The 23,931-nt window shown below is 47.2% G+C and overlaps 1 protein-coding gene across 1 annotated transcript in view; it reads left to right on the top strand.

The window, feature by feature from the left end:
- Window positions 1–12,474: 12,474 nt before the first annotated feature.
- DOCK11 (dedicator of cytokinesis 11) overlaps window positions 12,475–23,931 on the top strand; it is a gene marked incomplete at both ends in the record, with an annotated part of 174,457 nt that continues 163,000 nt past the window's right edge. Inside the window, one exon of the mRNA XM_084259069.1 lies at window positions 12,475–12,576. Within this exon, the coding sequence (XP_084115195.1) occupies window positions 12,475–12,576 (102 nt within the window). The remainder of the gene's footprint in view (window positions 12,577–23,931) is intronic.

Raw genomic sequence — 23,931 nt, forward strand, 5'->3', positions numbered from 1 at the left:
GCTATCCATAGCCTCTGCAGTATGCGTTCAAGCCCCGGTAGGCCAGGGAGCTACCCACATGGTGCAGCAGACCTCTCCTGTCTCACCCGCTGCTCCCCTCAGCAGTGTATTTCAGTCAATCTATCTGTTCTGCTCCCCACTCTGTCTCTGGTGAATCCTCTCACCCCCCACATCACTGGCCTGTACCCCAGCTCTTGTATGCATAAATAAATAAATCTTTAAAAAAATAAATTGCAGCTGAATTTGAGGAAAACATTTTGAATAGATTCTTTGGCACAAAGGGAGGAAGACAAATACCCTGTTTGATAATATTGGAATATTTCACTGTTTCACGTTATTATTATTCCATTCAAGATAACTCAGCTCCTGAGTTTTTAGAAATTAAAAGCTCTAATGGATTACATTCCCTTGTAATTATTCCATTAGATTCAAACTCCGTTTGACCCCACCCCCATAAGCTCTGGGTTTTGTTTATTTGTTTGTAACTTTTCATTCAACCACAATATCCCTGGGGAGTTATGAGAATGAATTTTTATAGCACAGGGCCACTTGCATATGGCTGAACAGACTGTCCCCACACATCTCCAGAGGGGTGCCATTCACATAGGCGAGGATGTGATTGGCATTCTCTAGAATTGCTCAGTGTGGCAACTCTGGCGGTGCATATGTTTAAAATGTAATACTGAACGTCTCAGGGACAATGAAGTCCAGTATGATGTTTGGTTGATAAATGTTGCTTCAAATTAATTTCCAATCAGGTTTTCATTCTCCCGGAGATCTTTTCAGCAGTTATTGGGCACGGCATACCATTTAATAAGGCAGATTATCACATAAAAAGAGCAACTACATGTTGTGGGACATAGAGAAACACAACAAAGGAATAGAACGACTAAACCAAAACAAACCCTGGGAATCTGACTGTAGAAACTGAAGCTACCAGAGGAGAATGCAATGTTGTGAACCACTGTTACCTCAATAAATATAATATGAGAGAGGAGGGGAGGGGAGGGGAAGGGGAGGGGAAGGGGAGGGGAAGGGGAGGGGAAGGGGAGGGGAAGGGGAGGGCAGGGGAAGGGAAGGGAGGGGGAAGGGGAGGGGAAGGGAAGGGGAAGGGGAGGGGAAGGGGAAGGAGAAGGGAATGGAAGGGGAGGGGAGTGGAAGGGGAGGGGAATGGAAGAGGAGGGGAGGGGAGGGCAAGGGAAGGGGAGGGGAGGGGAGGGGAGGGGAGGGGAGGGGAGGGGAAGGGAAGGGAAGAAAAGAGAAGGGAGGGGAGGGGAGGGGAATGGAAGGGGAGGGGAGGGGAATGGAAGGGGAGGGGAGGGGAGGGGAAGGGAAGAGAAGAGAAGGGAAGGGAAGGGAGGGGAGGGGAGAGGAGGGGAATGGAAGGGGAGGGGAGGGGAGGGGAGGGGAGGGGAAGGGAAGGGAAGAGAAGGGAGGGGAAGGGAGGGGAGGGGAGAGGAGGGGAAGGAAGGGGAGGGGAAGGGAGGGGAAGGGAGGGGAGGGGAGGGGGAAGGGACGGGAGGGGAAGGAAAAAAAACTAAGAGTTTGTTCCCTTAGTCATCTTGGCTCCCAACGCTTTCTGGCTTCCTAAACAGTCTTTTTATGCCACCTTATCCACCCCAAGCCAGCACACACACACGCAGTTTATCAGGGCATGATTGACTTTAGACTTCCAGAGTAAGGACATTTTTCAAAATAGACTGTATTTACTATAGTGCTACAGTTTTACACGCACAACTTTTTTTTTGAACTTTTTATTATGGAACATTTGATACGTGTCATGCACAAAAGCAGAAAGAAAGTGCAACATTCTCATGGATCCATCACCCAGCTTCAACAATTACTGTCTATTTGTTAATCTTGTTTCATCTGCTACCATCCCCACTCCCCATTCTTCTTTGCAGCAGCATTTTTTATTGACCTGAAATTCATGTAATATACAATTAACCAATTTTAAATTAAAAATTAGTTGCTGCAAAGAACACATAATATAAAATTTACCTCCCTTTTTTTAAAAAGATTTAGTTGCTGCAAAGAACACATAATATAAAATTTACCTCCCTTTTTTTAAAAAGATTTATTTATTTAGGCATGCAAGAACTGGGGTACAGGCCAGAGGTGCAGGGGGTGAGAAAATTCACCAGAAACAGAGTGGGGAACAGAACAGGCAGACTGACTGAAATACACTGCTGAGGGGAGTAGGGGGCCAGACAGGAGAGGTCTGCTGTGCCATGTGGGTTGCTCCCTGGCTAGGGGCTGTGAATAGCATCATAGTGCTGCATCTTAACCCCTTGCACCACCAGGGAGGCCCTAAAATTTACCTCCTTAAGTATTTTTTCAGTGTATTGTTTAGTAGTGTTAACAATATTAACATTGTTGTGTAACAGATTTCTAGAACTTTTTCATCTAGCAAAACTGAAACGCCATACTCATTGAACAACTCCCAATTTCCTCATCTCCACAGCCACTGGCAACAACCATGCTACTTTCTGTTCCCATAATTTTGGCCACTTCAAATACCTCATATATGTGGAATCATGCAGTATTTGTCCTTCTGTGACTGTTTCCATTCACTCAGCATAATGTCCTCAAGATTCATCCATATTGTAGCATGTGACAGGATTTCCTTTTTTAAGGTTGAGTAATATTCTACCACTAATCATTTTTAAATGTTCAATTAAAAATGCTGAACAGCTGCCATTTCTCTCTAGTTTCAAAATATTTTCGTCATCCCAGAAGAACATCCTAGATCCATTAAGTAATTATTCCCCATTTCCTCCTCTGCCAGCCCCTGGCAACCACTAACCTGCTTTCTGTCCCTCTGGATTTGCCTTTTCTGAGTATTTCATACAAAAAGAATCATCAGATATGTGACCTTTTGTGTTTGGCTTCTTTTACTTAGCATATTGTTTCGAAGTTTCATTCATGTTACAACATGCACCAGTACTTCATTCCTTCTCAGGACTGGAAATATTTGCTTGTATGGCTACACCACAATGTGTTTATCTGTTCATCTACTGATGGACATTTGCGTTGTTTCCATCTTTTGGCAATTATGAATAATGTTGCTGTAAACATACATGTACAAGTCTCTGCATGGACATATGCTTTCATTTCCCTTGGATATATACCTAGGATTGGAATTACTTGATCATATGGTAATTCTATGTTTAACTTGTTGAGGAATCGCCAAAATGTTTTTTTTTTCTACACAGCAGCTGCACCATTTACATTCCGGCTAGCAATCCATGAGGACTCCAGATTCTGCACATCCTAGCCTACACGTTTCACTACACTTTCCTTTCTTCCTTCCTTCTTTCTTTCCTTCCCTTCCTCTCTTTGATCATAGCCATTCTAGTGGGTGAGAAGTGGCATCTCATTGTGGTTTTGGTTTGTTTTGTTTTGTTTTTTAAAGATTTATTTGTTTCTTTTATACAAGAACCAGGGTAAAGGCCAGATGCGCGGGAGGGTGAGAGGATTCACCAGAGACAGAGTGGGGAACAGAACAGGCAGACTGGCGAAATACACTGCTGAGGGGAGCAGCTGGCGCAACAGGAGAGGTCTGCCGTGCCATGTGGGACCCTTGCAGGACGGCCAGGATCGAACCAGCGCTGCAGGCTGCAAACAGCTTCACAGTGCGGCGCTCATCCGCCTGCACCACCAGGGAAGGCCCGGTTTGTAATTTTTTTTAAAGATTTATTTTATTTATGCATACAAGAGCTGGGGTACAGGCCGGAGGTGTGGGGCGGGGGTGAGAGGATTCACCAGAGACAGAGTGGGGTAGAGAACAGTCAGATTGGCTGAAATACACTGCTGAGGGGAGTAGCGGGCGAGACAGGAGAGGTCTGCCGCGCCATGTGGGTCACCTCCCTGGCCATGGATGGAACTCATGCTGCAGTGGGTGCGGATAGCTTCATAGTGCTGATACTTAACCCTTTGTGCCACCAGGGAGGCCCTATAAAGACTGTTTTAAAACATAACCATGAGGCAATGGTCATATGGAACAAAATTAACAAACATTCCTTAATATAATTTAATACCCAGTCCATATTCAAGTATTTTGTATTGTCTCAAAATTATCTTGAAGCTGGTTTGGTTTTGTGTATTTTTTTTAACTGTCCTGTGTTGTTTTTTAGGTAAGAATTTTACAAACATTACTCATTAGCAATGACAGTGGAGCAGGAATGAACTGCGCCTTCTGCACAGCAAGGATCAGCAACAATGCAGGGAGCTCGCCACAGTGTCCCAGGCCAGTTTTCGTGGCCTGCAGCTGGCAGCCCTCACATGTCCCTGTGTTTTTGGACTGGTTTGACATTGGGTGTCAGGATTTCTTCTTTTGACAGTTTTATGGTACAGATCAGTGAGGATAAGCTCGAAGAATTTCGGAGTGGCATCTTCACCAACCTACTAAGAACTCAGGAGTCTCAGAGCCTCACAGGGCATCCAGCTTGTTCCTCAGCAACGGGTTGAAGGCTTTGAGGAAACCCCCGTGGGTTAACACCCTGATGGACAGACTTGCTTCGGCAAGGTGGCCTCCTTAGGAGCTAGATGTTTGCAGTCATCACCATGCACAGGGATCTGATATACTACACACCCTTGCTGGCATAGACCCGTGGGGCTCGTGGGTGTGCAAACTGCACAGTTACACAGAGTTCCATTGAGAAGTGCCCCACACTGGGTTGAATATTCTCCTGTTGTTATCTTCAAAATCTTTTGTGTGGTGGCGGAGGCATTGTTTTTAAGACCACCTCCTTGCAGTTTCCAGAGAGAAAATACAAACTAAGAAACAGCCTTGGTTTCAAATCCATAAACAGGCGCTGGAGTTTCAAGCATGACAGATAACATCATTACAGAGGAACACCAGCCGAGTCCAGTACTTCCTGCGATTTCTCTTTGGCGCCCTCTGGTAAGTCCTCAGGTCTAAGTCCTCAGGTATGCTCCCATCTTCACTGCCTCCACCACGCACTAGCACTACTCCCACTTCCTGCCAGGTGCTGAATTGGACAGGTTCCCCACCTTGAAATTCTTTTTTTTTTCTTTTTTCTTTTTTTTTTATAGAGGCATGTTTTATTTATTTATTTATTTACTTGTTTGTTTATACATGCACTGGGTACAGTCAGAAGCGCGGGAGGGCAAGAGAATTCACCAGAGCCAGAGCGGGGAGCAGAGCAGGCAGAAGGACCGAAGTACACTGCTGAGGGGAGCAGCGGGCGGCAGGAGAGATCTGCGCGCCATGTGGGACCCTCCTCCAGTGGCCCGGGAGCAGCCGGGGATCGAACCGGCGCCGCAGAGGCTGCGGAGAGCTTCGCAACCCAGCGCTCAACTGCTGCGCCACCGGGGAGGCCCGAAATTCTTTTTTTTTTTTTCCACCTTGAAATTCTTAATACTTCTTGAGGAAGGGCTCTTGCGTTTGCGCTTTCCACTGGGTCCAGCAAACGGTATCGCTGCTTTTGTTGTCATGGCATGTGGGCTGAGAGATCCTACTGTGATCCCCTTTGGGAATGCCCAGTTGCCAGACAGTGAATGCTTATTTGAGTGCTTTCTGTGTGCCAGGCACTTTATTTCATTAAGTTTCAGTGAACATGTAAGCCAGGTACTAATTATTATTGCCATTTTGCAGCTGGGGAAAACAATCTGCTTACTCTGTTAGAGAGTAGGGGAACCAAGATTTGTACCCAGTTCAAATTCACTCTTGTCCCCGAGTGCTTACCCACGCTCCCATTCTCTCGTGTGATTTTAATCCTTCTCATAGGTCACTGACCATTTGGGTTGCTGTGCTTCTGTCAGTTCTACAGGGTGGTCAGACAACAGCAATGATCACAGTGCCTGGCACATAGCAGGAGCTCATTAAACGCTTGTTCCCATCCTGTCCTCTTAGTTTCCCACCAGTCATGGTTGCATTTGCTACCGTTGGGCCCTCTTTGGGGCATCAGTTCAAATAGATGGTTTTTATTCAGTTCCCATGGATTATACACCTGCCAGGTGTTCAGCTAGGGGCCTGGTGCCTGTTATGTGGCCCATCTCCTCAGTGGTTTGTTTCCCTGTGTCGGAATTCAACCCAGTCTTGCCTCCTGTACAGGGAGGTAGTCTGAACTAGAATTATCTGTAAGTGATTTCTCAGGTCTGCCCCTGTCCTTGTTTCTGCACCGATCCCAGTTCCTACATTTTTTTTGGACACAACCTTTCTGCCCTGAAAGCCACCTAAAAGTCCTCTTTTCAAATCTGTCCAGAAGACAGCTTCCACTCAATTTGACCAGGGTTAAGTCCTCATCTTTATCCTTAGCCTGGACCATCCAGTCTCTCCCTGAGTTTCCAATTCCACACGTACATCTATAGCACAGGTCATACTAAAGGCTTTCTACAGCTTTTGAAATACTGACGAGCCCCATGTATATGTTTGCAGAGACACACCAATCACCTCCTGGAGGGAAGCATCCTTCAATTCACACTTTATGGGTAGAGCATTTTTATTACACCCTGATTCTGCTAACTACTATGGGATTTAGCCTTCTCAGATTCTTCATCTATAAAATGGAAAAAAATAATCTTGGTTCTACCTACCTCTTGAGATAGTGTTAAGAATCAAAAGAGATAATGAATGTAATTGTGCTTTGGAGACTGTGTCACTCTCCCCAATTACAGTTCACTTGTTCTAAAGGTCTCAACAACAACCAGAAGTGGACCCAGCATCCTGATGATTTTTGCTTTTTTATTTGTCTTCTATAGGAGATCATGAATATATCTTCACCGGAAAAGCTGCTGACAATAAGTTTGCGTATATTAATTAATTATTGAGTGACCTTTATGTGCTGAGCACTGTTCCAGGCCTGTCTGTGCAATATAATAACCACATGTGGCTATTGAGCACAAGAAATGTGGTTCGGAGGACTGAGGAATTGAATTTGTGGTTTTATTTAATTTTAATTAATTTATATTTAAATATAAAAACTGACATGCAATGCAGTTACTGGAAAGCTTTTAAGTATTTTTGGAATAACATGATATGTGAATCTACTGTTCTAACTACTATTATATGAAGTCTGAATATAGAATGTGGGTTTTGATGAAAATTGAGCATCGGAACAATGTGACGGTAAATTACACTCCAGATTTTGAAGACAGACTCTAAAAACAGATGAAAGTAAAAATTATCTCATTAACAATTTTTATTTTGGTTGTATGTTGAAATGATAGTATTTTGGATATACAGGGTCAATACTGTTGGTGAGAACTTTTTTAAAGATTTATTTATTTATTTATGCATACAAGAACTGGGGTACAGGCCAGAGGTGCAGGGGGTGAGAAAATTCACCAGAGACAGAGTGGGGAACAGAACAGGCAGACTGACTGAAATACACTGCTGAGGGGAGCAGCGGGGGAGGCAGGAGAGGTCTGCTGCGCCAGATGTGTTGCTCCCTGGCGGCCGGGATCAAACTCATGCTGCAGAGGCTGCGGATTGCTTCATAGTGCTGTGCTTAACTCCTTGCACCACCAGGGAGGCCCTGGTGAGAACTTTTGAGGTCTACTCTCAGCAACTTTCTTTTTTTTTTTTTTCTTTTCTTTTTTAAAAAAGATTTATTTATTTTTGCATACAAGAGCCGGGGTACAGCTAGAGATGGAGGGGGTGGGGTGGGGAGGGTATGTGAGAGGTTCACCAGAGACAGAGTGGGGAACAGAACAGGCAGACTGACTGAAATACACTGCTGAGGGGAGCAGCAGGCGAGTCAGGAGAGGTCTGCTGTGCCATGTGGGTTGCTCCCTGGCTGGCCGGGGGATCAAACTCGTGCTGCAGAGGTTGCGGATTGCTTCATAGTGCGGTGCTTAATCCCTTGTGCTACCGGGAGGCCTTGTCTCAGCAACTTTCAAATACACAGTACAGTATTATATGCTCACCATGTTGTACTCAAAGGCATTTCTAACACTTCAATCTGAGGTTCAGTTTGGATAGTGTTAACATGGAGGTTCAAACTGTGATAAAGTCAAAGATATCTAACAAATGTGGGAAAGAAATCATACAATGAAATGCCCAATTGAAACCTGTAGGACTGCCCCTGCAATTTCCCTTTACCATGTGAGTGTAGCTATGTCCAAACCCTACTTATCCTGAAGATCCTGCTCGAAGACCCCATTCAGGAAGCCCTCCATAAACCCTAATTGTGACTTGACCTGTCTCTCTACCTCAAGTATGGCCCTTATCACATACTTCTTTGTGTCATAAACACATTCTCTATTAGGTTTTTCAGTTTTTTTCCTGAAGGGGATGGACAGTGTCTTTAATTCATCCTGCATTCTGCCTCTGAGCATAGCACAAAGCTCAATGTTTATGTAATTAAACAGAAGCCCTAAAGTGAAAAAGTGAAATCTACAGCCTCAGGAATGTGCGGAGCCTGCCTGATGACCAGATGGTGTTTGCGTACCATCAGCGTGACATATGCTTCTGATGGCTCACAGGCTCTGGGGGAAGCGCCTCCTTCTCGCACTCTATCTTACGCCACTCCTTTTCCTTTGACGCTCCAGTGGCGACTGCCCTTTTTTTCTGGCTTCTACCACACTACTTCTGTTCCTTTCACCAGGCCTTCGAACCTGTCATTCCTTCTGCCTGGAGTGATCTCATTCCTTCTACCTCCTGATCTCTGCTGTCCGTATCTTTTCCTTCAAGATTATCTACCGCTCAGTATTCACATCCTTGAAGTGGCCTTCCTTGATCATCTAGTTGAAATTAGGTCCCCAACTCCAGTACTCTCTATGGCAGTAGCTTTACTTCATTCTCTGAATAGCACTTAATTCTTGCAAAAATTAGCAAATGCATTTATTTGCACTAGAATATGAACCCCCATCAAGAGACCATCTTATTCTACCCTGTGTCAGTGCTTATAGTAGAGTTCGAAATAGTAAGGCTGCTTTTGGTTGCAAACAAACTAAAAGTTGCAAAATCCATTATGGTTTACCTTTATCACACGAAAATAAAATCATGCAAGCAATAGCAATGGCTCAACAGTTTAATACTGTATGGATTCTGTACTGACTTCTCTGTGACTGTGTTGGGCTTTCCTCATGGCTGCAATATGGCTGTCAAGTGTAAAAACACCACAAGAAAACATCCCACTCAGGAAAAAAGGGGAGGGGTGGTGAGGTCTCCTGGCAGATCTTTCTTTATCAAGGTGGAAAACTTTCTCAGGAACCCTCTTCCCACGTTTTCCTTTTGCTATTCCATTGAGCCACTCTGGGTAGGAGTCATGACCATCCCCTTAGTAAAGGGGAGTGAGAGTATAATGATTTTTTTTAAGCATCACCTGGAGCCAGGTCTGCCTTCCCTAAGTCCTCTGTCTTTGCCTCACATTTGAGACAAATCTGGGCCCTCTTAGCAAGAAAAGAATGCTCTGGCTGCCATGGAGCAGTGGGGCCACACAGGCATTCATGGAACAGAGGGTGCCTACATTTATACTGATCTACCAAAATTCAACAAATTACTTTTTTTTTTTAAGATTTATTTATTTAGGGCCTCCCCGGGGGCGCAGCGGTTGAGAACTAGGCTGCGAAGCTGCCAGCAACCTCTGCAGTGCTGGTTTGATCCCCGGCCACTGGCGAGGGTCTCACATGATGCGAAGACCTCTCCTGCCACGCCCGCTGCCCCCCTCAGCAGTGTATTTTGTTAGTCTGTCTGTTCTGCTCCCCGCTCTGTCTCTGGTCAATTCTCTCACCCTCCCGCGCTTTTGACTGTACCCAGTGCTTGTATAAATAAATAAATAAAATCTTTTTAAAAAATGAAAAAAAATTATTTATTTATGCATACAAGAACTGGGGTACAGGCCAAAGGTGTGGGGGGGGGGTGAGAGGATTCACCAGAGACAGAGTGGGGAATAGAACAGGCAGACTGACTGAAATACACTGCTGCGGGGAGCAGAGGGCGAGACAGGAGAGGTCTGCGGCGCCATGTGGGTTGTTCCCTGGCAGGGATTGAGCTAGAGCTGCAGTGACTGTGGATAGCTTCATAGGTTGCATCTCCCTTGCGCCACCAGGGAGGCCCCAATTAACAGATTTTCTGTTTTGGTTTTATTTGGTGACAGGAGGCTGGAGCAGCAGCCTCACTTGGCTGGTTGCTAGAGACTAGGTGAGGTTCATCTTTTACTGACACAGTTGGTGGCTGGAGACTGGGTTCCTGTGGCTGGTAATTGATGCTGGGAGTGGTCTGACTCTCAATGCTGGTGGCTGGGGGCTGAGTTCCCAATTAACGGATTTTTTATATTCGCACACTGTGCAAAGCCAAGACTGGTGATACTAGGTCTCTGCCTTTAGAGGATTTCCATGTCCTAGGCCTTCTAGGACCCTCCATGCGTGTTTTATTAGAAATAATGTGACTGCTGAAACAGACTTGCCACTAAAAGACTTGGCTTTTACAGATTCACAGAACCCATCGCCCATATCCTTACTTCCACAGCAAAGTCCCACATGTAGGTATGACTGCCTGGTCTTTGAGCTTGAGGAAATTGGGGAAAGCGTCCTATGGCAGTGGCAGGAACCTTCTTAGAAGAGGTGCATAATTTCCCAGAAATTATGGGCCATTATCAAACTCAATAAATGAAGCATGGATGGTACGAACTTACGATGGTTTGAGTTAAGATTTTTTCACTTTATCATGGTGCATAAGGCATATGCATTCGGTAGAAACCATGCTTTGAATTTTGAATTATGATTTTCTTTCACCTGGCTAGTTACTGGCAGCTCAGTACTCTCAGGTGATACTGGGCAGCGGCAGCAAACACAGCTCCCAAGCCAGCCATGCGATCACTAAGGTAAACAATGGACACTCTACAGTGTCTTCTGCTCTGCTCCAGTAACGTTAGATGAGAGAGAAATTGATGATTCGGCGGTGTACTCATCCTCCGGCAGTTAAGTTCAGTTCAATGCTTGATTTTTCAGCCTGGTGTGCTTTCAGCTGTGTCCGTGCAGTGAGGACCTTATAGTCATTCTGGTTTTCATTTTATAGTATTCAGTAATGTCCATGAGATAGTCAACACTTTATTATAAAATAGACTTTATTAGACGATTCTGCCCAAGTGTGAGCTAACCTAAGTGTTCCCAGCGCCTTTAATGTAGGCTAAGCTACGTTCTGATGTTGGGTAGTTTAGGAGTATTGAAATGCATTTTCCACTTATGACATTTTCCACTTACAATGTCTTTATCAGCAGGTGACCCTATCATTACAGAAAATTGCCTCTGTCAGTGAGTCAGCGGGGCCTCTCACTTTGCACTTGGGGTGGTTTTAGAGGGTCACTGGTTCCTCAGGATTGCCATCTTTGTTTCTGTCTTAAGCATGTTTGTTTTACATCTACTTAGAAGATGTTCTTTGATTCTTGGAAAACAATTTCTTGGAAGGCAAAGAGGATAAGGAAAGTCCTAGGAAATGGAGAGGTGACATATGACATGTGTAAAAGTGTCTAGTGTGTAAAAGCGCCTAGAAGACAGATTAAGTCCTGGAGATTCCAGGCAATGATTTTCCCCAAATCACTCGCATGCACCGTCACTGGGAAGTGGACAACCTGCCACCAGTTACCAACCCCCCAACACCCAGTTGTCCCTACCCCGGCAGGGGTGGGGGAAGGGGGGGTACAGCCACAGCAAGTTTCCACTTCCTGAAGCCTGCTGGGGGTTGGGGGAGGGCCCTGCAACCCCCGGAAGGAGGTCCAACTGGGTCACAGCGGTGTGGGTGGGCGGGGAGAAGACCCCAGGGAGCATATCGGACCAGAAAACCTCCGTCGACGTCCGCGCACCCTGCCGGGCGGAGCACACAATAGGCAGCCGCTCGGCGTGGACGCCTCGCCCCCGGCCGCCTGGGCCCAGTGGGCTTGCCGGGTGGGGAGGCGCGAGAGTCCCGCGCCCTCCAGCGGGCACCGTAGCCTCTCGGGCGGGAAAGGAGCAGTGGGGTAGAACACGCCCCACACTTGGAGACATTGCTTCCTTCTTCCCCACCCCTCCGCAACACACACACACACACACACACACACACACACACACACACACACACACACAGAAAAAGCGGCAGCCTGATCGCCCCTCCCGGATGCGGCTGCACCAGCAACATCAGGCTGCGGGCGGAGCCCGAGTGGTTGCCACTTCCCCCGTCTTCCCTCGTGACCCGCGCCCCCCCTTCAGTTCTCCCTCCCCATCCGCACGCCCTTCCCCGCCAGACACACCCCACCCAGGGCTGGTCTCCAGCCGAGCTCGGCTCACTAGGGGAGGGAGCGGCCGCCGCCGACGCTGCGGGGCAGGACAGGGAGCGAGCGAGCGAGGGAGCAAAGGAGGGAGCGAGGGAGGAGCTGCGGGAGGGAGGGAGGAGCAGCAGGAGCCGCGCCGACGCCGCGGAGCTGCGATGTGGCCGGCCCGCCGGCGTGTAAACACTGGGAGCAGCAGCGGCCACGGCCGCCCGGACCCGGGGCACTGAGTCCGCCCGCTCCGAGACCTGCCCGCGCAGCCATGGCCGAAGTGCGCAAATTCACCAAGCGGCTCAGCAAGCCCGGCACGGCGGCGGAGCTTCGGCAGAGCGTGTCGGAGGCCGTGCGGGGCTCCGTGGTACTGGTGAGTGGCCGGGGGACCGGGCATCCCGGGGGACGCGCTCCAGGCGCGAGCGGCCGGGTGGCTTTCCGCGCGCGCGGGCGCCGGGACACGAACGGCGCTCGGGGCGGCCACCCGTGCTCCACGCGCGCTCTTTCTCCGCTTCAGCAAGTTTTCGCACCGTGCGCGGCTCGCGGGGTCCGAGTCCCTGGCACCCGCTGACAGCGCGGTGGCTGCCAGGCGCGGCGAAGGCGTGCGCCCGGCTGGACGCCGACTGGCGATCCGGGGCTCGGACCGCGGTGCGGAAGGCTGGGGCTCCGAACCCGGGCTGGGCCGGGGGTGTGAGCTCGACCGCGGACCTCGCGCTACCCTAGACTCTGCACAAAGAGCTGGGGACCAGGGAGAGATGAGATCCCTATTCTCTCCTGCGGGCACCTGAGGCAGCCTAGGCGGAAGGATGCGATGAGCGTTTTGCACCTACACACTCGCGTGTGCGCGCACACTAACACTCGCACACACACAGCGTGTACACAAAAAAAGAACCCCACCCAAAAAGCCCGGGGCGCCCAAGCTCGGCGGGCGGTGAGAACAGAGGAAGCAGAGCGACTTCCTCCTGCTACTGGAGAGACAGGGTGATGATGGGTGCTGTAAGGGTGCTGCCGCCGCGGCCGCCGGGGGGAAGATTGGAAACAACGGGGTTCCCGGGCGAGTGGGCACGGGGTCCTCTGGGACCTTGGAGCGCTTTAAAGAGAAGATGGAGCCGCGGGGGTTTGCGGGAAGATGGGGTGGGCCAGTCGTGGGATGGAGGACCTGAGGTGAGAGCCTCACCGCTCGGGGTGGGGGGTGCCTTGGAGGCTGCGGCGCGGTGGGGGAAGGGATTTGAAAGAGAACCGACCCTCTGGGACCCCTCCAGGCTACCCTTGGTCTCATCCGATTGTCTCACTCCACAGGGAAACGGGCGGGTGCTAATGGGCACTTGCCACTTCTCGAGTATTTTCTAGACACTGACGGCCAATTTCCTGGACTAGCGAACAAACCCTACATAAGCAATCAGCCTGCTTAATTAGTGTTTGGTTTGTTGTTTTAGTTTGCTCGTTTTTTGTCTCTGTCCCTTCCACCTTCCACCGTGTCATCTGCTCTGTTTAAATTTCACGATTTACGAGTAGGCTCTTTTTGTTCTAACAACTTATCGGAAGGGGACTTCACAGTTTTTCTTTGTAATTTTTCTGTTGATCTTGTAGAATCTCCGATAAAACCAACATTAAAGGGAGGTCAGGGGCCTGATCCAGCAGCGGAGAAAGTTGACATTAGTGGGAGTTCTGGAGGAGGATCAAAGGTAAAATATGTACCTTTGAGATAAAGATCTGATCCCTAATAGCTACAACTGTGCAAGGCCAAGTGACTTTAAAGAAATCTCTCTATCGTGGCAGGACCCTTGAAAGTTTAATCCTGCTGTTTAGAGGAGCTAAGCTCAGACCTTTAATGTTGTTTTAATAGACTTGGCTTATTGTGTGTTTCACTGATTTTAGAATGAGGTCCTGTTGAGGTCAGATTGGAATGTCTGATTGTCATCACAGCCAGTTAAGAGAGCAAGGCAAGCTGTGTGCAGGACATTTATACCAGGGTTCTCATCTTGGGTGATTGTTAGCAAGTGATTCAATCTTCAGGACACAGGAAATGCTTTCTGAAATACAGGGAAGAAGAAAACCTTGTTTGAGCAGGGGTGGCTGGCGCTCTACCACCTCATGAAAAGGGAGCCTGTGAAGTGGATAGATGGACTCTAGGGAATAAATGGGACTCAGCAAACCTCCACTGGGATTTGACCAGTGTTTGACCTTCCAAAAGTTAGAATTCTCACCCAAATTTTTTAGGTTTTGTGTATTGCAGGTGCAGCTGTCCCTTTCCAGCCACTGACTCCCTGGGAAACCGGTTAGTGGGAGGAAAGTGCCCTAGGGGAAGCTGCCAGGGCCGGTGGTTCCCTGTCAGCCTCCCTCACTTGGGACCAAGGCCACACATCATTTTACCAGGCATTGCAGAGAAATAACACACACTTACTCTTCTGGTGTATGATCCGCATTGAGATTTTGGGGGTGGGGGAGAACAGATTGTGGGAATCTAAGTCAATCAACATTTGTGAAGCCCCTACCACAGCAAGACACAAGCTAGCTGCCCTAGCATACGTGTAGGTGCATGTCTTTTTCATTTGTTCTAATTTATTTCACCCTGGGTTGGGTCTGTCAACAGGACACCCGGATTATCTACACAAACCAGGTTTCAATTATTCCTTGCACCTTAAAGAAGGCTATTTTTTAACAGTTCGGTCAATAAGAAATCAGGAAACAGTCTTAACTAGTCAGTGATCCTAAATGGCTCTTCTTTTTGGCCCCTGCTATTTTGACACAAAGAGCTGCTGAACCAAAGTTGGCAAAACCAGGGGTGGCTGCAGAGCAAGTGGACTGTGTGGCAGCTGCTGCCATCAATTCCGCTTTTCTGCTTTAAGCCCCAAAGTGTTTATTCGGGACAGCTGAGGTGGGATTGGCACGTGTCATTCTAAACTCAGGATGCTCACGTTTGGGCTTCCATATGGAGTGGAATCATTCTTCCAGCGGGTCAACCTGTCCTCTGGTGTATCTCTCACTAGAATTTGGGAAACCTACCAAGCTGAACAAATACACCGCACTTTCTGCTTAGGATTGTTTATTTATTATTATATTTTTACAATTATTCCCTCATTGGCATGTTGCCAATCTCCTTCTTTTTTTTTTTTTTAAAGATTATTTATTTATTTATTTATTTATACAAGCACTGGGTACAGTCAGAAGCGCGGGAGGGTGAGAGAATTCACCAGAGCCAGAGCGGGGAGCAGAGCAGGCAGAAGGACCGAAGTACACTGCTGAGGGGAGCAGCGGGCATAGCAGAGAGGTCTGTGCACCATGTGGGGCCCTCCTCCAGTGGCCTGGGAGCAGCCGGGGATCGAACCGGCGCTGCAGACGCTGCAGGCAGCTTCGCAACCCAGCGCTCAATCGCTGCACCACCGGGGAGGCCCTCCAATCTCCTTCTTTTTGCTTACTGTTTGAAAAATTCAGAAGGCTGGGCTCCAGATGCACGTAGTTGTGGCTTCAAGCCTTCTTTTCTTACTACCATGAATCTATTAATGACATAATGAAGCAGATAGAGCAAGAGAGACTGTTTCGTTGCTGCCATTTTCTGTAAGTTCAGCATTTTTAGGAAGGTCATTTCTAACCCAGGGAAAGGGATAATTACAGAATTAACCATTGGCAGAGATTTCTCCAGAGGGACGTGGGCGGGGAGGCGTATTACAACCTGAGAGTGTGATTAAGTGAGAAGTGTTTACATGTATACACGTTTAAAATGCAGTGTTAACGCTGTTTTTGTTATAATTCAGCATATAGCTATTTGTGCCTCAGGAGGAACAAAGGCTTTTGCTAAACCTGTTGTGTTCAGACTGCTCTGTGTCAGCTTGGGAAACTCCTTGTCAGGGGCTTTGAAGACTGTTGTCTGCTTGCTGCTGCACTTAGCCTCAATTCCTTGTGCTCCAAAGGATCAGCAAAGAGTTGCTACATATTACAGATTGTAGCCCCTTGAGGCAGGGTAATGCCTGCAGCTCCCCTTCCTGGCACTGGCCAGATTTCAGATAACTCCAGGAGAGAAAAAAGCTCTCCCAAAGCAGAGAGAATGGCTGAAAGCTTCTGCAGCGGTTGACTCCACCCACCTGCCCACACAACTACCTTTGCTTGGAATGTTTGTTGAGTAACCTTTTAGGGTAGGCCTGAAAGCCAATCAGCTCCCCTGCTCCCTCTTCCCAGGGGAATTGAAGGAAAGGACTGCTTATAGGACAAAACAACTTCCCCTGGGGAATAAAGGCCTCTTGACCAGGCGGTTCCAGTTCACAGACTTAGCTAGGCCCTGAATGGACTGAGAGGTAATGGGAGGTGTTGGCGCCCAAATATGAAAGGGCTTACTGCTCCTGTGGGCGGCGCCAGGTTTGGGGTCCTGGGGTGAACCACTTGGGGGGATCTATCCATAAAGTCCAGTGCAGTTTGCTGGGATCTTTGACCCACCAAACAGTAAAATTAGGTTTCTAAGCCTGTTAAACATTCTCTGCATTGATTCTCTTCCTGTTCTAATCATCAGTAAGCCACTTTAAAAACAAAAAACAAAAAACATAATTTACTGCTTAATTACATAATAAATACTTGTTTATTGTAGAAGAGATAGAGAAACAAGAAACAATAATTCATTACTCAGAGGAAGCTCTGCTAATATTCTAATGTATATATGTTGAAACTGTCTCTGTATATATGAAAATGAGTTGAAAACAATATCACATTTTTAAATAATTTTTGCACTTGGTATCTTATGAACGTTTCTTCTTGCCCATAAATGTAAATCTACACAATCATGTTTAATGACTAACCAAAATTCCTCTATGGGTGTATCATCGGCAATCATCCTTTATTGTTTGATATTTTGATAATTTCTGATTTCGTGGTGTTAGGAATGTGAGCTGTCCTGTGCAGTAACTACTAGCCATGTGTGGTTATTTATTATGTACGTTTAGATTTTAAATAATTCAAAACTAAATCAGCTCCCAAGTAGCACTTGCCAGAGTTCCAGAGCTCAATAGCACATGTGGGTAATGGCTACCCTATAGGACAGAGCAGATGCAGAAAATTTCCACTGTTGGAGAAAGTTCTTTGGACCACTCTGGTATAAACATTAACTGGATGAACATCTCTGAATTGGCATATTCAAACTTGCTAGATTGTCCTGTTAGGATAAATCTCTAACAGTGGAATTGCTTGCTCAAACATACACATTTTTTATTATTAAAAATGCCTCTTAAACGTCCTGTTAAATTGTTCTGCAGAAAGTTGCCGTCTTTCATTTGCATATCAGAGTATTCATTTCCCTTCTCCCATGCCAACCCCGGTTATTAATATTTTTTTAATCTCTGCAATCTGATAGGAGATAAATGGTTTATCACTGTTCTAATTTGCATTTCTTTGATTACTTTTGAAGTTGAACAATTTTTCATATGCTGCTTAGCCATTCCTCTTTCTTTCTTTTTTTTTTTTTTTTTTTTTTTTTGTGGGACCCTCGCCCGTGGCCGGGGATCGAACTAGCACTGCAGAGGCTACGGGCAGCCTCGCTGCAACCCAGCGCTCAACCGATGCGCCACCAGGGGAGGCCCTCATTCCTATATCTTATGAGGATTCTAGCAAAACTTACAGACTTATTTTCTTGTTTGTAATTCTTGCAATAACAGTCTCCGCCCCCAAGATTCTCTTTTGACTAGTCTGGGGTGGGGCCAGGCATCTGCATTTTGAAAAACCACCCAAGTTGCTTTTGATGTGCACAGAAACCAAATCTAGACCACTTGCCCCACTCAAGGCAGGAGTGTCCCCCACAGGACCCCTCTGAAAAACGGTTATTTAGCGTCTTAGACACACTCTGCCTATTAGAGAACCATGTTAGACAAGGTTCTTGAACTGAAAATTACTCTCCGTAGTTTCACTAGGGGCTAGGCCCTAGCTCTGCTGTTTGGAACCTCCCAGAACATTTGCTTTCTCTTTCGCATGACAACCCTTTAAATATTTGGGGACAATCACCACGTCATTTTAAAATTCACTCTTCACGAAGCCAAAGAGTCTTCATTTCTTTTCTTCCTACCTCATATGACTTCCTTTCAAGACTCTTTACCAGCATGGGCTCTTTTCCAAGGCTTCAGTGTTCGGTTTAAAATTTGGTGGGCAGAGCCCAGAGTCGGAAGTTAAACCTGAGATCGGGTCTGACCTCTGTCACCTGCCAGGTCCCATTTTCTTCATCTGTGAAAAGGGGGATCGGTACTAGTATCTCCCTACTGTAGTTCTTGTGGGGACTCAAGAAGGTAATATTTGGAAAGTGTCTGATGTATAGTGGAAGTAAAATTATTCTAGAAGGGTGTCACAGAATACAATGGGCCCCCATTGTATTCTCCACGGGAGCCAAGAGGTCAAGGGCTGTATATTCATCTCCATTCCCAGTGCCTCACACAGTGCCTGGGATGGAGTAATACAGGAAATGGCCAGAAATAGACTGTTAACAATATGTCCGATGCGCCAGATATTGGGTGTCCTGGAGGCCAGGCGACTAGTTGAAATAGAGTTACGAAGTTCAGGCGAGAGATAACCGCCAAAGCACTGAGAATGGAGAAAAGGGGAAGAATTAAGAGGCGTTTCAGTCATCAACAGGATTTCATGATTGTTGGAGGGGGTGAGGGTAGGAAAAGAGTAGGAGGAAGACCGAAGAAATGAAGAGGTGGTGTCAAGATGAGGTTTTTCAGCTTGGGTGAACAGGAGGAAAAGCTTGTTTGGTGATAGGGGAAGGGAGAAGAAAAAGACGCCACCTCTGCCTGATTAGAGTTGTGGGGGCAAAGCCAGGTTTCAGTTAAGCAAGACAGTGGAAAGAACATTCTAGGGAAAGGCCGATCCTGTATGGTTGTATTTTGGTGAAAGACTAGAGGGTTTTTTTTTTTTTTCTGTTAACGTATGGAGAATCAGCAAAACTTTATTTAGATGTTAAAGAGGTTCTCACACTTAAAAAAAATTGGTAACTGTTGAAGACTAGGGCTCTTGAAAACACAGAGAAAAGTGTTCCTCAGGAAGGTGGGGGAGGAGGAGCCAGGTCAGAGATGAGATGGTGGGGGAGATTAGCTGATTAAAGAGTTTTGCACCTTTGGGGGTGATTAGAGAAATGGGAGGCAGGGCCTGGAGAAATGGCCTGGAGGCCAGGCCCAGATTTCCAATTAGAATGGGCGAGGAACTTAGGGTTCCCCTGGGTAGCATCTCCTGCCAGGGTTTGCAAATAGGAGTGCCGGTGACAGGGGACCAGGTGCCTACCCCTGGTGCCTGAACAGGCTAGTTATTCTGCCCATGAAGGAATTTATGAATCAGAAAGTGAGATGTGATGTGTGCAGATAACTGGACTAGAGGCGATAACCCCACAGGAGGCTAGTGGTTCTGCCTTTTGTCTTCAGTTAGTTAAATCATCCCTCCCTCCCCGCTACTTTTTTGTGAGCCTCAACATTTTTCCATCGTTTGATCCTTTTGGCATTCAACAATGTTCAATCAGCCTTTGCTAATAAACGTGTTAAGTTCTACAGGCCTTTTCCGCATTTCTTGGATGACAGAGGCCTTTTTTCTTTGTTTTAATTGGGAATGAGCACAGTCCTTGGTCCCAGAATCGCATTGAGAATTTGGTACATACTCTACATGTTGTCACTCACCTTGCTGTCCCTTAACCCTTGACTCCTCTGCGCTGCAAGGGGGGCTTGCCACCTCCTGAAATTCCCAGGATGCCACTTCAGGAACCACCCTGGCTGGCTTGCTGGGATTCAGGTCAGAGGAGTCATTCACCTACCTGATTTTGCTTTCCTCTGAGCTGTGGACTCTTCAATAGTTCAGTTGGCATGTTGAAAATTATTCGTTTTTTGGGGTTTGGTTTTTTTTTTCTTCACACAGAAGGGAAGGGCTAGAAACCACAGGAGGGAGAAGGAGTTAGAGCTGTTTCCCCTTTTCTGGCAATCCTAACGGTAACGTTCGGATCCATATCTCTTGGGGATTTCGGTCTTCTGGTTTCTTTTAGCATCTGCCAGGAATGCAGAGAGGTTCATGGGGGATCATTGGCATGTTGCTTATATCTACCCAGAACCAGAGACTTTTCTCATCCTTGCAGGGCCCCACCCTGGAGGCTTTTAGCAGCAACTGGGGCAAAGGGACAGAGACTCCATTGCATGTAACTTGTGTGTGTTAGAGCAGTGTGGTTACAGCCGGGTTCAAAATTAAGCTTTGACTTACTTGCTGGGATGACCTTGAACCAGTTACTTAACCTTCTGAGCCTTGATAACCCTCCTCTGAACTTGTTGAAAGACTTGAAGGAGTTGTTCCATGTGTGAACCAGGGGCTTGGTGCATGGAAAGCACTGTTGGCTCTTGTCTCGTCAGACTGCAGGGTGGGCAAGAAAGGTCTTGTGTGTATGTGTTACAGCCACAAGTAAACTGAAACGGAAGCAGGTACCCTTGCTTTTTTATTTCCTCACTCCAGATCATGCTCCCAAAGGCTGAGTTATATGACTGAGGCAAGAATTGTCCCCTTCTGGGAGGATAAGCTGAAAGCCCCTCTCCTTTAGGTTCTTGGTGATATCCACTCCCAGTTGGACTTGGTCATTTTGAAGAGCCCCGGGATGTGAACTAGGGCTCTGGGTCTTTGGCAAGTCTGGCCTTCCGGCTAGTCTGAGGAGTGACTGGGAAGGCTAGTCCTTTTATAGGGAGGAGCTTGCCGCCCTGTGCCCTCTGCCTGGGGAGAAGGTCCTCCAGTCTGGGACACTTGCGAGTGTAGCCTTTCCCAGAAGCACTGACTATCATGATGATCTGTTAAGTGTGGCTTATGCTAAGGGATGGATATAGGAGAACTGGGCCTGGTGGGGAAAGCTAGAACTTCACTGCTCTTGTTTTTCTCTCTCAAAACTTTGTTGATATCCCTTTCCCTAGTGAATCCTCACTTGTAAAAATCAGATGAGTATTGACATTCAAATGTGCTTCAAAAGATCTATTTTGGAAATAGGTGTTTTAGCAGGGAAAAAAAAAAAGTAAAGCTTAAAGTTCTCTTAAGCAATTCATGTTCTTTTCAACTTGGCTTTCCTGGTTTTGCAGTGCCAGAAGACATTCTGTTAGGGAGAGTGTGTACAGGTTTCCAGCATAGTTGCTACCATGACAAATATGCGCACTGTTCCAGCGACACACGGTTTACCTGAAGTGTGTGCACAAGCGCTCACCATCCTGCCTCCATTTGCTGGCGACGATTCCCTGCAACTCTTCTCCATCTCATTGCCTATTGAGTTTATCACTCCCAGGAAACTGGCTTTTTGCCTTTCCTGACACCTAAGGTCTGATTGCCTGTGTTCCAAGCCGCTGAGAACAGTTGGGAGATATTGGAAGCCATCAGTTTTCCGATCCTGTTGCTCTCCTGAACGACCGAACTGTTAAACTGGGTGCGATTTAAGATGTCAAGTGTTCTTCCAAGCCCCTGAGACAGAACATGTTTATTTGAAGTGTTTCAGTGAAGTGCGGCAGGAGGCTAGGGATTGTATTTGTATGAAGTGGGTTTTACACGATGACAGGCCAGACCTTGCGCATGCATTGCCTTCATGTTATGAAGCGTTAAAAATGTTCTTCTACGTGTTGCCTCGTGTGTTCTTCTGTGTCACACACCACATTGTCATCACCTCTCTCGTGTAGTGGAGAGATGGAGGCATGGTTTCCTGTGAGGCGGGCTGCGGAGCCTCCCCGTTTCATAAGTGACAACAGGTCAGGAGCTGCTGGTGTCGCATTCCTGTGGCCCCATCATGTAAAGCGGCACCAGGTCCCGAGCTCAATTCCGCCATAAATCAGGTGGAGCAAGCTCTTTTTGTGTGGTTTTGGGTCAAGATCTCCTATTGGGAAACTGTCTCTTTCTGAACAAGCTCAGGTCTCTTTAGTGGGAAAGTAGGAGGTGAGGACAAAAAAACAAATGCAGAGAGGGGTGGGGTTGTTATTGAGAAATGTGGGCAAGATCAGTATAGATTTGTCCTTGCCAAAGTCAGCCCGGGGATTCTGAGAGCTGTTTGCAATTGGCCATTCTCCCTTTCTTTGCTCTTTGAATAACCATATGGAAAAAAATCCCCAGAACACTGGCTCTGTGGAGCTACCTGGGATCATTTTCATGGAAACTGTTTTTATGATTTGTTTCAAGTGGGCTAATACTGTCCAAAAATAACAACATATATTTCCCCCCATACCTTTTTTACGAGTAGTTTAAGTTTTCCCACTTGAGAACCTGCCAACTTTCATGCCTTGTGGGACCTGCTGTCAGTGTTCCCGGGGTGAGTGGAAGGAGACTGTTGGCATAACCAGTTTATTTTCCTGGGTTAACAGTGATGCTTCAGCGAGTGCTTCAGAGAGACTACCACCTGCTGCGGTGCAGACCTTACCACCAAGATATAAAACTCCAGTGCAAGAGGGCTCAGAATCAACTGTTGCAAACATGCAACTACATTGTTATTTAAAAACTCACAGGGGCAGGCAGCTGTCCTGCCTAGTGGAGTGTCTCCATCAGGCTCTGGGCTGCTTGCAGAGGGAAGACTGCTCTCTGTGACTCCAGACGCCCAGTGGGGGTGGGAATTGTTCCTCCCTCCCAGGGGCCAACATGACTGCTTGCAGGGGAACTGTGCTTTTAACTGAAGCCCAGCTCCCTCTCCCTGCCTCCCTCTCTTCTGGCTCTGCATGTGGCTGCTGGAGCTATTCCCATAGCTACCTCCTGGGCCTCAGCAGGGTCCTATCACAAGGCTCCCGCCTCCAGAGTTCAGCTTCTGGACCCTACATCCTGCAGGTTGCTGGTTCTGTCCTGTCTTGAAAATCCATTTCCAGTCACTGGATTTTATCTTTTTCCTTGTTCCCCCTTGTGTCATGGCCGCCATCACTGCTTCCTTGTCCTGATCCCCTACCTCACATCTAATCCCCTGCCTTGGTTTTCTGGGCATATGTCTAATTCCTCTAAGACTGAGGTCTGGGCTGCTGCCTCTGAACAGGGATGCCTTTTCTTCACCTTGGTGATGGAACAGCCACGGCTCAGGTGGGCCTGTGGACTGATAAGGGTGAGTGTCTTTCTAGAGAACTCAGAGGAGGCAGTGTGTCTGGCGTGGCCCGTGGCCCCAGAGAGTTGAGTAGATACCTGGCTTATTTATTTCCTACTGCTGCTGTGCAAGGATTTATTATCTCATGCTTCGGGAGGAAACCCACTGGGCTAAGACCAAAGTGTGATCAAAGCCTCACCTCCTCTAGAAGCTCTAGGGGAGAAGAGCCTGTTGCCTCGCCTTTCCTAGCTTCTAGAGACTGCTTTACATTCCTTGATTCAGGGCCCCTTTCTCCATCTTCAAGCCAGCAACGACTGGCCAAGCCTTTCTAATGATGTGTCACTCTGATACTGCTTCTGTTATTACATCTCTGAATCCAACTTCTAGAAGGGGCCCTGTGATTACATTGGTCCCACCTGTGATGGTCCAGAATAATCTCCCCATCTCAGAAATCTTAATCACATCCACAAAGTCTCCATTGCCACAGAAGGGATCACTCATAGGTTCCAGGGGTTAAGATGTGGGCTATTTGGGAATCCATTACTTTGCCTACGATACAGGCATTGCCAGAGGTTGAGGAATGGTGGGATTCTGGGGGAGACGGTTTCCTATATCAGTACTGACATTATGATGGAGGAGGAACAGGGATCTGATAGACGGGCAAACTGTTAGCCGGGTACAGAATTCTCCACAGAAACAGAATGCAGA

The sequence above is a fragment of the Talpa europaea genome (genome assembly GCF_964194135.1).
Source record: "Talpa europaea genome assembly, chromosome: X".
In the NCBI taxonomy this organism is placed as follows: Eukaryota; Metazoa; Chordata; class Mammalia; order Eulipotyphla; family Talpidae; genus Talpa; species Talpa europaea.